The sequence below is a fragment of the Acanthochromis polyacanthus genome, chromosome 9 (assembly GCF_021347895.1).
Source record: "Acanthochromis polyacanthus isolate Apoly-LR-REF ecotype Palm Island chromosome 9, KAUST_Apoly_ChrSc, whole genome shotgun sequence".
NCBI classification, from domain to species: Eukaryota; Metazoa; Chordata; class Actinopteri; family Pomacentridae; genus Acanthochromis; species Acanthochromis polyacanthus.
Window position 1 is genome coordinate 9,574,529 of NC_067121.1, and position 13,619 is coordinate 9,588,147.

General features: G+C 39.8%; 3 protein-coding genes across 6 annotated transcripts in view; all 3 read left to right on the plus strand.

Moving 5' to 3' along the window:
* The window catches only part of LOC127535343 (tripartite motif-containing protein 16-like), a 599,330-nt gene that overhangs the window by 71,929 nt on the left and 513,782 nt on the right, over positions 1-13,619 (plus strand). The window lies entirely within an intron of this gene.
* The window catches only part of LOC127535341 (tripartite motif-containing protein 16-like), a 149,836-nt gene that overhangs the window by 3,476 nt on the left and 132,741 nt on the right, over positions 1-13,619 (plus strand). The window lies entirely within an intron of this gene.
* Positions 6,761-13,619, plus strand: part of LOC127535340 (tripartite motif-containing protein 16-like) — a 520,629-nt gene continuing 513,770 nt past the window's right edge. Inside the window, exon 1 of one of the 2 annotated variants that reach the window (XM_051953158.1) lies at positions 6,761-8,610. In XM_051953158.1, coding sequence (XP_051809118.1) covers positions 6,925-8,604 — 1,680 coding nt within the window. In that variant the 5' untranslated portion in view covers positions 6,761-6,924 and the 3' untranslated portion in view covers positions 8,605-8,610. The remainder of the gene's footprint in view (positions 8,611-13,619) is intronic. The other variant, XM_051953159.1, reaches the window with a different exon arrangement.

The following is a 13,619-nucleotide window of genomic DNA, read 5'->3' on the forward strand; positions in this document are numbered from 1 at the left end:
CACAACTTAAAGTTACATCGAAGCCATTTCAGGGCAGGAAGGGATTTTTTCATGGAAACAAAACCTTCTAACTATATATGTTTGACACACAGGAGGAGTTTTTTTTGGTTGAATCAATGAACATAAAGTGACAAAGTGAAAACTGAGCAAGTTTACAAAGATATGAATGAACATTTGTTTTGTACCGTACGCTGTATGTTTCCATAGGGCTGCAAATAATGTTTCATTAGTAGTTAAGTTTTCAAAAATCTGTTCTAATTGCAATTTCACAAATAGAGCCTCACATTTGACTGTTTAGCCAAAGAAAAACAAAGAATTGTCACATTTCAGAAGCAGGAAACACAGAATGCTTTTTATTTTTGCACAAAAAACAAAAAAATAAACAAAACTGATAAAACCCCATCGAAATATGTAACTTTGACTCACAGAGATGAATCTCTAGGTAATTATTAGTGACCAAAAAATGACTTCATGGTGGTGGTGAACATCTGGGATGTCAGGTGTTAGAGGTTTTCTAAGACAACAACTATAGGGCAAAATTTGGGAATGAAATTGACTTTAAAGAAAAAAAATGTATTCCATATGACAAAAATAACTTTGTGTTAAAAATGATATGTAAAAATGGATCTTAACAGAGTGTTTTGTATTTCAGTGACAGAAGTGTTACACAAATGTCCAAATTGTCAAAAATGAAGCGTGTTTAAGGACATCACCTCTCACTTTGTGATTCTTCCTTGTCTGCACCCCAGAAAACCAGGAATTAGTCTGATTCTTAAACCCTGTGAGCCTTTACAACCCCACCTTCATTCCAGATCTGGGCCAGCTACAGATCCTAACCTGCACTGATTAAGGCCTCTGGATTAACTTATTATGCACAATGCACGAATGCCAAAAAATACAGAAAGGCACATTCAGCAACATTCAGTTTTTAAAAATTCTTCTTGGTTTTTGGTTTGAAGCCAAAGCAGCTGGTTTGAGGTGTAGGTCATGGGATGAGCTCATTAGTTTCATCATCACAACAGGAGCAAGAAACCGCTTTGTTCCATCCTACTCCCCACAATGTTTCAATCCCATAGTCAAATATGTTTTTTTAATGTGGTTACTGGACGTAGAGCTCATTTACAGCATGTGTTGAGGTTGAACAAAACCCAAAAGATGCTCTAAGTTGCATGTTGGTTAGAAGCTTACAAGAGGAGCTTTCATAACGTGTCATTACCACATGTATTATAAAAAAAAGTTTATTGAGGATTAACTGTAATTTGTGCAGTGTGTAAGCCTGGGATCCTATGTCCGGCGACGTCTGACGTTACGGTGAGCGTATTGCGTCATTTCCTGTTTCAGCACTGTGTCGTGTTGTTAGCATGGCTTCTGCTTCTGCCTCTTCCTCTCCCTCTCTCTCCCTCTCCTGCTCAGTGTGCCACATGTTTAGTTATTCCTCTGCCTCCTTTAGTGATAACGATATGTGTAATAAGTGCAGCCTTTTTGTAGTTCTGGAGGCGAGGCTCTCCGAATTGGAATCGCGGCTCCGCACCATGGAAAATAACCCGCTAGCAGCTAGCCAGGCCCCCTTAGCCGGTGCGGACCGCAATAGCTTAGCTAGTGTAGCATCTGTTAGCCGTCCCTTAGCAGCGCCCGAACAGCCGGGTGGATGGGTGACAGTTCGTAGGAAAAACAGTCCTAAACTCAAGCCTGCTGTCCCGGCTCACCACAAACCGCTTCATGTTTCTAATCGTTTTTCCCCGCTCAGCGACACACCCGCTGAGAAACCAACTCTGATCATTGGCAGCTCCATAGTCAGAAACGTGAAGCTAGCGACACCAGCGACCATAGTTAAATGCCTCCCAGGGGCCAGAGCGGGCGACATAGAAGCAAATTTGAAACTGCTGGCTAAAGATAATCGTAAATATAGTAAGATTGTTATTCACGTCGGCGGTAACGACACCCGGTTACGCCAATCGGAGGTCACCAAAATTAGCGTGGCATCGGTGTGTACTTTCGCCAAAACCATGTCGGACTCTGTAGTTTTCTCTGGACCCTTGCCTGATCTGACCAGCGATGACATGTTTAGCCGCATGTCGTCGTTTCGCCGCTGGTTGTCTATGTGGTGTCCATCAAACGACGTGGGCTTTATTGATAATTGGAGCTCTTTTTGGGGAAAACCTGGTCTGATTAGGAGAGACGGCATCCATCCCACTTTGGCTGGTGCAGCTCTCATTTCTAGGAATATGGCTGATTTTATTAGTACTCCTAAAGCATGACAACCCAGAGTTAAGACCAGGATGCAGAGCTGTAGTCTTATACACCTCTCTGCAGTTTCCTCACAGCTGTCACCCTCCAGTAATTCAGTTAACTTTATTGAGACTGTGTCTGTTCCCCGACCACCAAAATTCAATAAATTACACAAATCAAAAATATACAAAAGAAATAGTAACCACAAAAATTTAATAAAAATTAATACCACTATTTCAACAGAACACAGAGACAGGAAAATTAAATGTGGTCTGTTAAATATTAGATCTCTCTCGTCTAAATCTCTGCTAGTAAATGAGTTGATAACTGATCACCAGATTGATTTGTTCTGTTTGACTGAAACCTGGTTGCAGCAGGAAGAATTTGTTAGCCTAAACGAATCAACTCCCCCTAGTCATATTAACTGTCATATTCCTCGAATCACAGGCCGAGGAGGAGGAGTAGCAGCAATCTACCATTCTAGTTTAAAATTGAACCAGAGGCCTAAACCTGATTACAGCTCATTTGAAAATCTCACTCTTAGTCTCTCTCATCCAAATTTGAAAGCTCAGAAACCAGTTTTATTTGTTGTTATATATCGTCCTCCTGCTCCTTATTCTGAGTTTTTATCTCAATTCTCAGACTTTTTATCTGAATTAGTGCTCAGTTCAGACAAAGTTATTATTGTGGGTGACTTTAACATTCATGTTGACATAGACAGCGACAGCCTTACAACAGCTTTTAATTCATTATTAGACTCAATTGGGTTTTCTCAACATGTAAATAAACCAACTCATAGTTTTAATCACACTCTTGACCTTGTCCTGACTTATGGCATAGAAATTGAAGAGTTAACAGTATTTCCCCAGAACCCTCTTCTTTCTGACCATTTTATGATAACATTTCAATTTAAAGTAAAGGATTGTTTAGCAGCTGAGAACAAATATCATTACAGTAGGTGTTTGTCTGACAATTCAGTATCTAAATTTAAGGAAATAATACCCTCACTGTTTACTTCAGCAACATTTACTGATAAATCAGAAGGCAATTATTATTATTTTACCCCCACAGAAGTGGATTATTATGTTAATATTGCTTCAGCCTCACTGCGTACAACTCTTGATAGTGTTGCACCTGTAAAAAAGAAAGTTATATCTCAGAGAAGACTTGCTCCTTGGTATAATTCCCAGCTGCGGACTTTAAAGCAGGCATCCCGAAAGCTGGAAAGAAAGTGGTATTCCACTAATTCAGAGGAAGTGTATGTGGCTTGGAAAAATAGTCTAGTAATCTATAAAAAAGCTCTTCGTAATGCCAGGACAACTTATTATTCATCTTTAATAGATGAGAACAAGAACAACCCTAGGTTTCTCTTTAGCACTGTAGCCAGGCTGACAAAGAGTCAGAGCTCTGTTGAACCTTGTATTCCTTTAGTTTTAACCAGTAACGACTTCATGAGCTTCTTTACACATAAAATAGTTATGATTAGAGATAAAATTAATCTGGCCCTTCCTACAAATGTCACAGATGCTTTTGAATTGGCTGTTAGACCTGATGAATCTTTAGAATTCTTCACTCCTATATGTCTCTCTGAACTAATTTCAACAGTTTCTACATCCAAACCATCAACATGTCTTTTAGATCCTATCCCAACTAGACTCTTCAAGGAGATTTTACCTTTAATTAATTCTTCAATGTTAGATCTGATTAATCTCTCTCTAGTAACAGGCTATGTACCACAGGCTTTTAAGGTTGCTGTCATCAAACCTTTGCTTAAAAAGCCCACTTTAGATCCAGATGTGTTAGCTAACTATAGACCGATATCCAACCTACCATTTCTCTCTAAAATTCTGGAAAGAACAGTTGCAAATCAATTATGTGAACACTTACAAAGGAATAATTTGTTTGAAATGTTTCAGTCAGGCTTCAGAGTGCATCATAGCACAGAAACAGCTCTAGTGAAAGTTACTAATGACCTTCTCATAGCATCAGATAATGGACTAGTCTCTATACTTGTTTTGTTAGATCTTAGTGCAGCGTTTGACACAATCGACCACAACATTTTATTACAGCGTCTAGAACATTCAATTGGCATTAAAGGGACAGCACTGGACTGGTTTAAATCCTACTTATCAGATAGGTTCCAGTTTGTGCATGTCAACAATAACTCTTCTGAGCATACTAAAGTTAATCATGGAGTTCCTCAGGGTTCTGTCTTAGGACCGATACTTTTCACATTATACATGCTTCCTTTAGGCAATATTATTAGGAAGCATTGTATTAACTTCCATTGTTATGCAGATGACACACAATTGTATTTATCTATGAAGCCAGATGAAACTGATCAGTTAGCTAGACTGCAAGATTGTCTTAAGGACATTAAAACCTGGATGACTTTTAACTTCCTACTGCTAAATTCAGACAAAACTGAAGTCATTGTATTTGGCCCCAAACATCTTAGAAACTCGCTTTCAAAGCAAATAGTTACTCTGGATGGCATCACATTGGCCTCCAGTACTACTGTGAGGAATCTTGGAGTTATTTTTGACCAGGACATGTCCTTTAACTCACACATAAAGCAAGTCTGTAGGACTTCCTTTTTCACCTGCGTAATATTGTAAAAATCAGGAACATTCTGTCTCAGAGTGATGCAGAAAAATTAGTTCATGCTTTTGTTACTTCCAGGCTTGACTATTGCAATTCCTTATTATCGGGTTGTCCAAATAGTTCTCTCAAACATCTACAGTTGATCCAAAACGCTGCTGCGAGAGTACTGACAGGAGTTAGCAAAAGAGATCATATTTCCCCTATACTTGCCTCTCTTCACTGGCTTCCTGTTAAATCCAGAATAGAATTTAAAATCCTTCTTCTGACATATAAAGCTCTTAATAACCAATCTCCATCATATCTTAAAGATCTGATAGTACCTTATTATCCTAGTAGAACTCTTCGCTCTCAAGCTGCAGGCTTACTTGTTGTTCCTAGAATTTCTAAAAGTAGAATGGGAGGCAGAGCCTTCAGTTATCAGGCGCCTCTCCTGTGGAACCTGCTCCCAGTTTGGGTTCGGGAGGCAGACACCCTCTCTATTTTTAAGACCAGGCTTAAAACGTTCCTTTTTGACAAATCTTATAGTTGGGGCTGACTGGGTGACCCACAGGGGTTCGGCTTGTGTCTTCATTGCACAGCTGACTCCCTCTTGGACGTCCCTTCGTTCTGCCTCTAGTCATGCTGCTATAGGCCTATAGGCTGCTGGGGGACTTTTCTTGACGCACTGAGCCCTTCTCTATCTACCTTTACATTTAATATGTATACCGTTATTGCAGTACATTCACTCTGTTTCCCCCTGTGCTATTTCTCCGAGTGTCCCTGGTCCCAGAGCTGGATGCTTCAGATCTGCGGTTGATGTTCCACCAGCTGGTCCAGTCTCCACCATGTCCACTGTGGGATGCTGTTGCTGACCTTCCTCCAGCCCTCTGCTTCCAACTCCCTTTTTCCACCAGTCAACTCTGCATTGCCTTCACTATACTGTTATGCTAACTTACATACTGTTTGAATTTTACTGCTAGCTATATATGGAGTATGTTTAATGTCAGAGCCGTACATCATAAGAGTAAATTATGAGTCAGTTTTCAATGTTAGCTTATACTTTGTCTGTGTCACACATCCTGTCATGCATGTATCCAAATGTGTGTTGTGTTTTCCTTGCTTTCCCACCCCTCCCTCTTCTCCCATCCCTCCCCCTTGCCCTCTTCTGTCCTTCTCAACCCGCCCGGCCAGCAGGCAGATGGGTCCCCCCTATATAGAGCCGGGTTCTGCTCGAGGTTTCTTCCCTGTTAAAAGGGTGTTTTTCCTTGCCACTGTCGCCTTTGGGCTTGCTCTGGGGGTCAGGCATTTGGGTTCTGTAAAGCGTCTTGAGACGAGTTGACTGTAATTGACGCTATATAAATAAAATTGAATTGAATTGAATTGAATTAATATTTAAAAAGTTGAACCAAGTGAAAGTTGAAAAATTATATAAATATATAATTTTATGTTCTTAAGTTAATGACTGAGTATGTTTGCTTATAATACCTCAGAAATAACGTTTATAAGTTCTGATAGATCCCAGATTGTGATAATCAAAAGAACAAATTTATCACTCGCCACAAATTGTATTAAAGATGATTAATGTTATTTGTGTTTCTCAGAAGAAACAACGGTGACATTATGTAAACAAAGTGGCATTTAAAGGGTTAAATTTGTCAGTTTTGATCAGGATCGTTGTTGGTTCAAAAGTGACTCAAAGTTAAAATAGTGTTCGTATATAATATTTTCATGACAGTATTTTTGATGAGCATATTTTTATCATTCAGGAAATCTATGTAACTTTTTCAAACTGAGGGTTTAATGAGAAATGAGCTCTGCTGTGAAAAGGTTCAACACTCAGCGTCTCTCTCCTCTTCCTGGAATGAATCTCAGCCTGATAACCCTCCTCTTCTTCCTGATCTCAAAGACAGCAGCTCCACTCTGTCCACACATTTCCTGGTTTCCTCTCCTTCAGATCTGCACCTTGAACATGGGTGGAACCAACATGTGGTGACGTGGAAGAGCTGACAGGCCCCGTTCACTGCAGGAACACGTGATTTGTAGATCAGAGCTCACACTAGTTTCAGGAAGGAGGAAGTGAAACTCACACAGTCGCTGTTAGTGAGAGGAGAAATGGCTGAGAAAGGAGTTCAGCTGGACCGAGAAACAATCTCTTGTTCCATCTGTCTGGATCTACTGAAGGATCCGGTGACTCTTTCCTGTGGACACAGCTACTGCATGAAGTGTATTAAAGCCCACTGGGATGGAGAGGATGAGAAGAGAATCTACAGCTGCCCTCAGTGTAGGCAGACCTTCACACCGAGGCCTGTCCTGATGAAAAACACCATGTTAGCAGTTTTAGTGGAGGAGCTGAAGAAGACTGGACTCCAAGCTGCTGCTGCTGATCACTGCTATGCTGGAGATGAAGATGTGTCCTGTGATGTCTGCACTGGGAGGAAACTGAAAGCCTTCAAGTCCTGTTTAGTCTGTCTGGCCTCTTTCTGTGAGAAACACCTTCAGCCTCACTATGATTCACCTCCATTAAAGAAACACCAGCTGGTGGAGCCCTCCAAGAAGCTCCAGGAGAACATCTGCTCTCTCCACGATGAGGTGAAGAAGATGTTCTGCCGCACTGATCAGCAGTCTATCTGTTATCTCTGCTCTGTGGATGAACATAAAGGCCACGACACAGTCTCAGCTGCAGCAGAAAGGACGGAGAGGCAGAGAGAGCTGGAGGTGAGTCGACAAAACATCCAGCAGAGAATCCAGGACAGAGAGAAAGATGTGAAGCTGCTCCACCAGCAGATGGAGGCCATCAATGGCTCTGCTGATAAAGCAGTGAAGGACAGTGAGGAGATGTTCACCCACATCATCCATCTCATCCAGAAAACAAGGCGAGATGTGGAGCAGCAGATCAGATCCCAGCAGGAGACTGAAGTGAGTGGAGTGAAAGAGCTGAAGGAGAAGCTGGAGCAGGAGATCAGAGAGCTGAAGAGGAAAGACGCTGAGCTGAAGCAGCTCTCACACACAGAGGATCACAACCAGTTTCTCCACAACTACCCCTCAGTGTCAGCACTCAGTGAGTCCACACACTCATCCAGCATGGACATCCGTCCTCTGAGACACTTTGAGGAGGTGACAGCAGCTGTGTCAGAGCTCAGAGATCATCTACAGGACATTGTGAGGGACACATGGACAAAGATCTCAGTGACAGGGACTCAAGTGGATGTTTCACTGTCAGATTCACAAGCAGAGCCAAAGACCAGAGCTGGATTCTTGAAGTATTCACGTCAAATCACTCTGGATCCAAACACAGCACACAGAAACCTGTTATTGTCGGAAGGGAACAGGAAAGTAACATTTACGGATCAACAACAGTCTTATTCTGATCATCCAGACAGATTCACTGAATGGTGTCAGGTCCTGAGTAGAGAGAGTCTGACTGGACGTTGTTACTGGGAGGTGGAGTGGAGAGGAGGAGTAGTTTATGTATCAGTCGCATACAAGAATATCAGCAGAACAGGAGGTGGGATTGAACATGTATTTGGATATAATGACAAATCTTGGGCATTATATTGTTCCCCAAACAGTTATAAATTTATGCACAACAACATCCAAACTTCCGTCTCAGGTCCTCGGTCCTCCAGAGTTGGAGTGTACCTGGATCACAGTGCAGGTATTCTGTCCTTCTACAGCGTCTCTGAAACCATGACTCTCCTCCACAGAGTCCAGACCACATTCACTCAGCAGATACATGCTGGACTCAGGATTTGTTGGTCTGGATCAAGTGCTAAGTTGTGTGAACTGAAGTAGACAGAGGTGACTGAAGGTGCAGTGAGTCTGATTGTGTCTCTGATTCTTTCACTCATTTAGTCTCCATCATTGTTGCTCACAGCTCATTGTTGTTTTATTTCTACACTGCACAGAGATCAACTGTCAACCAAACAGTGACTGTCAGCACTTGTTGATCTTCTCATTTCTTCTTCTGATCATCTTTGACTTTCTTCACTAAAAATGACTTTCATTTTTCTTGATGTTTCCAGTCCAGATGTAGTTTGTGCTCTCAGTCAGTAAAGAGGATTTATTCCACAGGACCAACAAGTGGAAACTGTGATTCGATCCAGTTTGGGTGTCAAGACGTTTTGTTGAGTCCTGACACACATCAGACAACAGATGTTGTATCGTTGTGGACTTGAGGTGGTTTCATGTGTTGTGATGATGATTTTCATGAAGCTGAAACTTCACCATGAGGCTGTGGTGTTGGTTCAAAGCAGCAACATGTTGAGTCTGATTTTAAAGCATCAGAACACAATAAGTGATGTTTGATGGAGGTTTATGTTGTTCCTGACAAGTTTTCTGACTCATCACTGAACCACAGAGTGACACAGTTTTTACAGCTGAAATATTTAAAACATCAACAAAAAACAGGAAATATTCATCTGTGTCAGATTCAGACATGAAATCTTGAAGTCCATGTTTTATTTTGAACATTTATTGTAAATATGTCCATGTTTTCACATTTTATCATCTCAGAAACAATTTTCCAATTTAAAAGCTGCATTAGGATGTAACAATGAGTGACTTTTAATTTGTTTCTAAATCTTGTCTTTGTTTTCCTCTCATTTGAATTCATGTTTGTTCAATCCCATGTTAGTGATGCATTTAAGGAACCAGGTGAGGTTACAGAAAACTCTGTTGTTATTTTTCAAATGTGCACTTCATTTTTCTTTGACAGAGATACATGTACAGAATTTGTATTTCATGGTGGATTTTCTGGGGAAACATGATCATGTTTTATTCCAGTCAGTAGTCATTTTATTCTACTGATGTGATGATTTTGAATTTCGTTGGTTTATTTTGTTTCTGGAGTGTTGACAAACTTGAGGATTCAGCTTCATGTTAATCTGTAAATAAATGACCATAAATGAACAGAACCTGGATTCTATCATTTATTCTTATGTTGTACAATGAAATGATTATTCCGTCCCTAACCTGGTTATTTGTTTGCAGTTTGACAGTCAAATTTTTTTTAAAAAAGCAAAAAAATAAAAATAAAAATAAACGTTCAGAAATGAAGAAATCAACAATTGTATGGTTAAAGTCCAGATTTCCACTTGAACTTTTACCAAAATTTACTAAAATTCTTCTCTGCTGAATACTTTTTTCAGGCTTTTGCCTTTAAGTGAATTCTCGGTTATTAATTAAAACTTTGGTGATGGAAAAAAAATCAAGATTGTGTAGAAGTGTGCACATTTTAAAAAGGGAAACGTATGTTCAGGATTTATTCAATATAATATCCATCATGTTGGAATTTGTGTTGAAATCCAATTATATTTTAATTCAGTCAATGGTAAATTTGCCAATTGTTATCATTAAAAGCTTTTTTAAATAATTCTTAACACCTTAGTTATCAGTCAATATTTATTTCAATCTGGAGAATTCAATTTGGTTATCAGGGTGGTTGGGACAAGAGAAAAATGGCATTTTAAGGTGAACTTCAGACTTATTTGGTGTTTATATTTTCTATTGTAGTATTTATAATATTTTCAAACTTTCTTTTCTCCTAGTGTTTTATGATTTGGTCTCAGAACAAGTAAATCTACACAACAACCACATGTTTTAGTATTTTGTAAATGGATGATTTCAAATTTGATGTGTGGGACGTAAAATGTCATCCGCCAATCAACTCTACATGCTTTTATTTTGACACAATGTACTCACGTTTACCGGCTCAGCGTCTCTGTGGAACTTAACGTCCAAACCACGAGAGAGAAAACAGATTAACGGCGGATGTCTCAGCCTTCTGTGGACAGAAACACTCCATCACGGTTGTTTTCTTTTCCTCTCTTTCAGTTTCAATTTGTCACTCGGTACGTGGAGAGGATTTCTCAGCACAGTGTCCACAAGACGCCTGAATTTCAATCAGGCCTCAGTCAGGCAAACAAGGGGCACTTTTCACTCTGATACATTTGCTTTTTTAAAATATATTTATTGATACAACAATTCACAATCTTGCCCGACGCAGCATTAAGCACGCTCCACATTTTGCTACCAGACAAGTCAGTTTAATTTATACCGACTTTAATCAAAGCTGTGGTCTCGGAGGGCTTGACGACGCCTACATTATGAAACGATAAATGAAAACAAGGATGGCAATGCTTTCTGAAAACCAAAATCTGCCTGGCGGGGAAATGAAACTGCAGCTGCCAGCTCTAACTCAGCGCTGTGAGCAAAACAAATAAATACAGAAAACCTATCTGAGGTTAAATAGATCTATTCAGAGTTACATTATTCATGTGGCCTTCAGTACATATTAAACTGGCTTTAAATTATAGCTGGAAAACATTTCTCATGCCTCGTTGGTGGCTGAACATATTGCCCTTTTACAGCATCTGCAGGGAGGCGTTGACACTAATGATTCCTGCAAACACTTGACCATAATCTACTTTTGTTTGCAATGTGGGTTGAAAATCTCACAGATAAAACGTGTTTCAAGATTTGTGGTCGTGTTCACAATTTATTCTGCGTGCCTCGGTTCAGTAAAAGTGTTGTCAGAGTGTCTTATCACTGTCATCGAAGCATCTTCTGCCTGTCACTTGGATTAAAGGTAAACTGGAGCTGAATTGCACAACATATAAAGCCCTCCTGTGGCCTTGATGAAATCTTGGGAAATTGGTGCCGAAAAGAAAGAAAAGTTGACAAAGTTGCAGACAGATCGACTATAACGGCGAACTGACGACGGGGAAAAAAACAGTAATTTGAGGGAGAATGAGAAAAAGGCCCCCGCTGAGCAGAAAATAGCTCACCATCTCGCCGTAACAACAAATAGGAGGCTTCTGTAAATGTCAGCCCGTGGGTGTGGGTAATGGGAGGTGTGCCGCCGGGTAAATGAGAGACTTTAGCTGCGGAAAGCCTCCTGATATCGACCGTAATGGGACAGCTAAGGTGATACCTGCAGGAAAATGGAGGCTTCCTGCTGGGATAATTATATATGACTGAAAACACTGATCATTTTCATAACCATCCAAACGACTAAGGCACGCTGCACATCACCTCAACGGTGCCCAAGTCAATTAAGGCCAAGGAAAGTCGGCATCTTTTCCGAATCGCATTAGATTGTAACAGAGCTGAGGAAGCTGCAAAGAATGAGTCTGTGCTGCAGCTGAAAGGGTTGGAAAGGAAAAAGGCAAAACAGCACAAAAAAAGCAGAAGGATCCTCGTGGCCTCGCTTAAAATAGATTAAAACCGCTAAATACGGTTCAAAACCCAGTTCATTATCTCATTGTGAGACAGAGAAGAAGCAGTCTTATGTGGAGGTGATTATTGATTAATACAAACACAACAGAGAAGCTTCACCACAGACAGCTGAGCTACACATACATGGTGAAATCCCTTCACTACATCAGAAGCTACTGTCTGAAATGTGCTTGTTTTTGCTTTATATTCATGCATTTGCAGCCTGCAGACAGTGAAATACAGGAAGTGACATTGTCGGCTGTTTGCAGACGATATTAAGGACTGGTAGGTGACAACAGAATCAGAAATACTATATTGATCCCTGAGGGGAAGCTGCTAATGTTCCAGTTGTTCCCATTCCAAGTCAGAAATATAAACACTATAAAATACATACACTACTGTTCAAAAGTCTGGAGTCACTTAGAAATGTCCTTATTTTTGAAAGAAAAAAACATTTCTTTTCAATGAAGATAACATCAAAAATAATCAGAAATACAGTCTAGATATTGTTAATGCGGTAAATGACTATTGTAGCTGGAAACGACTGATTTTTAATGGATTATCTACTCCTGTGTTCTAATGCTACATTGTGCTAGCTAATGGTGTCGAAAGGCTAACTGATGATTAGAAAACCCTTGTGCCATTGTGTTCGCACATGAATAAGAGTGTGAGTTTTCATGGAAAACATGACATTTTCAGGGTGACCCCGATCGTTTGAATGGTAATGTAGATAACATACAGTGCTTCACAAATTTATCAGACCACCACCCACTGTGAGGTGTTTGCCACCGCTGCCCTGAGTTAACAGTATTGCTGAGTACCAAAATGCATTTTTATGTTTCTGTAATGGTTATTCCGCCAGTACGTGCAAGCTCTTTGATCCAAATGATTTCTTTAATGCTACAATACAATTATTATTGTTATCCATGAATTTTCAAATTTACTGTTTTACGTAAAAGCAGAAAAAAATAGTAAAGCACATAATTTTTTTGATGGAGACAAATTACTGTTTTTTGCAATCCTGAAAAGAAAATTTTGTTTTAGTGATTGTACATTATTCTTGAATAATTTCTGACTTCTCAGAGAATTCCAGTGTGCTGGCTCAAATTTGGGTATAAAACTATTTAAAATGGTGAAGCTTAGCGAACTTACTCAGATAGATAGATAGATAGATAGATACACACGTGGACAAAATTGTTGGTACCCCTCAGTTAAAGAAGGAAAAACCCACAATTCTCACTGAAATCACTTGAAACTCACAAAAGTAACAATAAATACAAATTTATTGAAAATTAAATAATCAAAATCAGCCATCACTTTTGAATTGTTGATTAACATAATTATCTAAAAAAACAAACTAATGAAATAGGGCTGGACAAAAATGATGGTACCCATAACTTAATATTTTGTTGCACAACCTTTTGAGGCAATCACTGCAATGAAACCATTTCTGTATTTGTCAATGAGCGTTCTGCAGCTGTCAACAGGTATTTTGGCCCACTCCTCATGAGCAAACAGCTCCAGTTGTCTCAGGTTTGATGGGTGTCTTCTCCAAATGGCATGTTTCAGCTCCTTCCACATATGTTCAATGG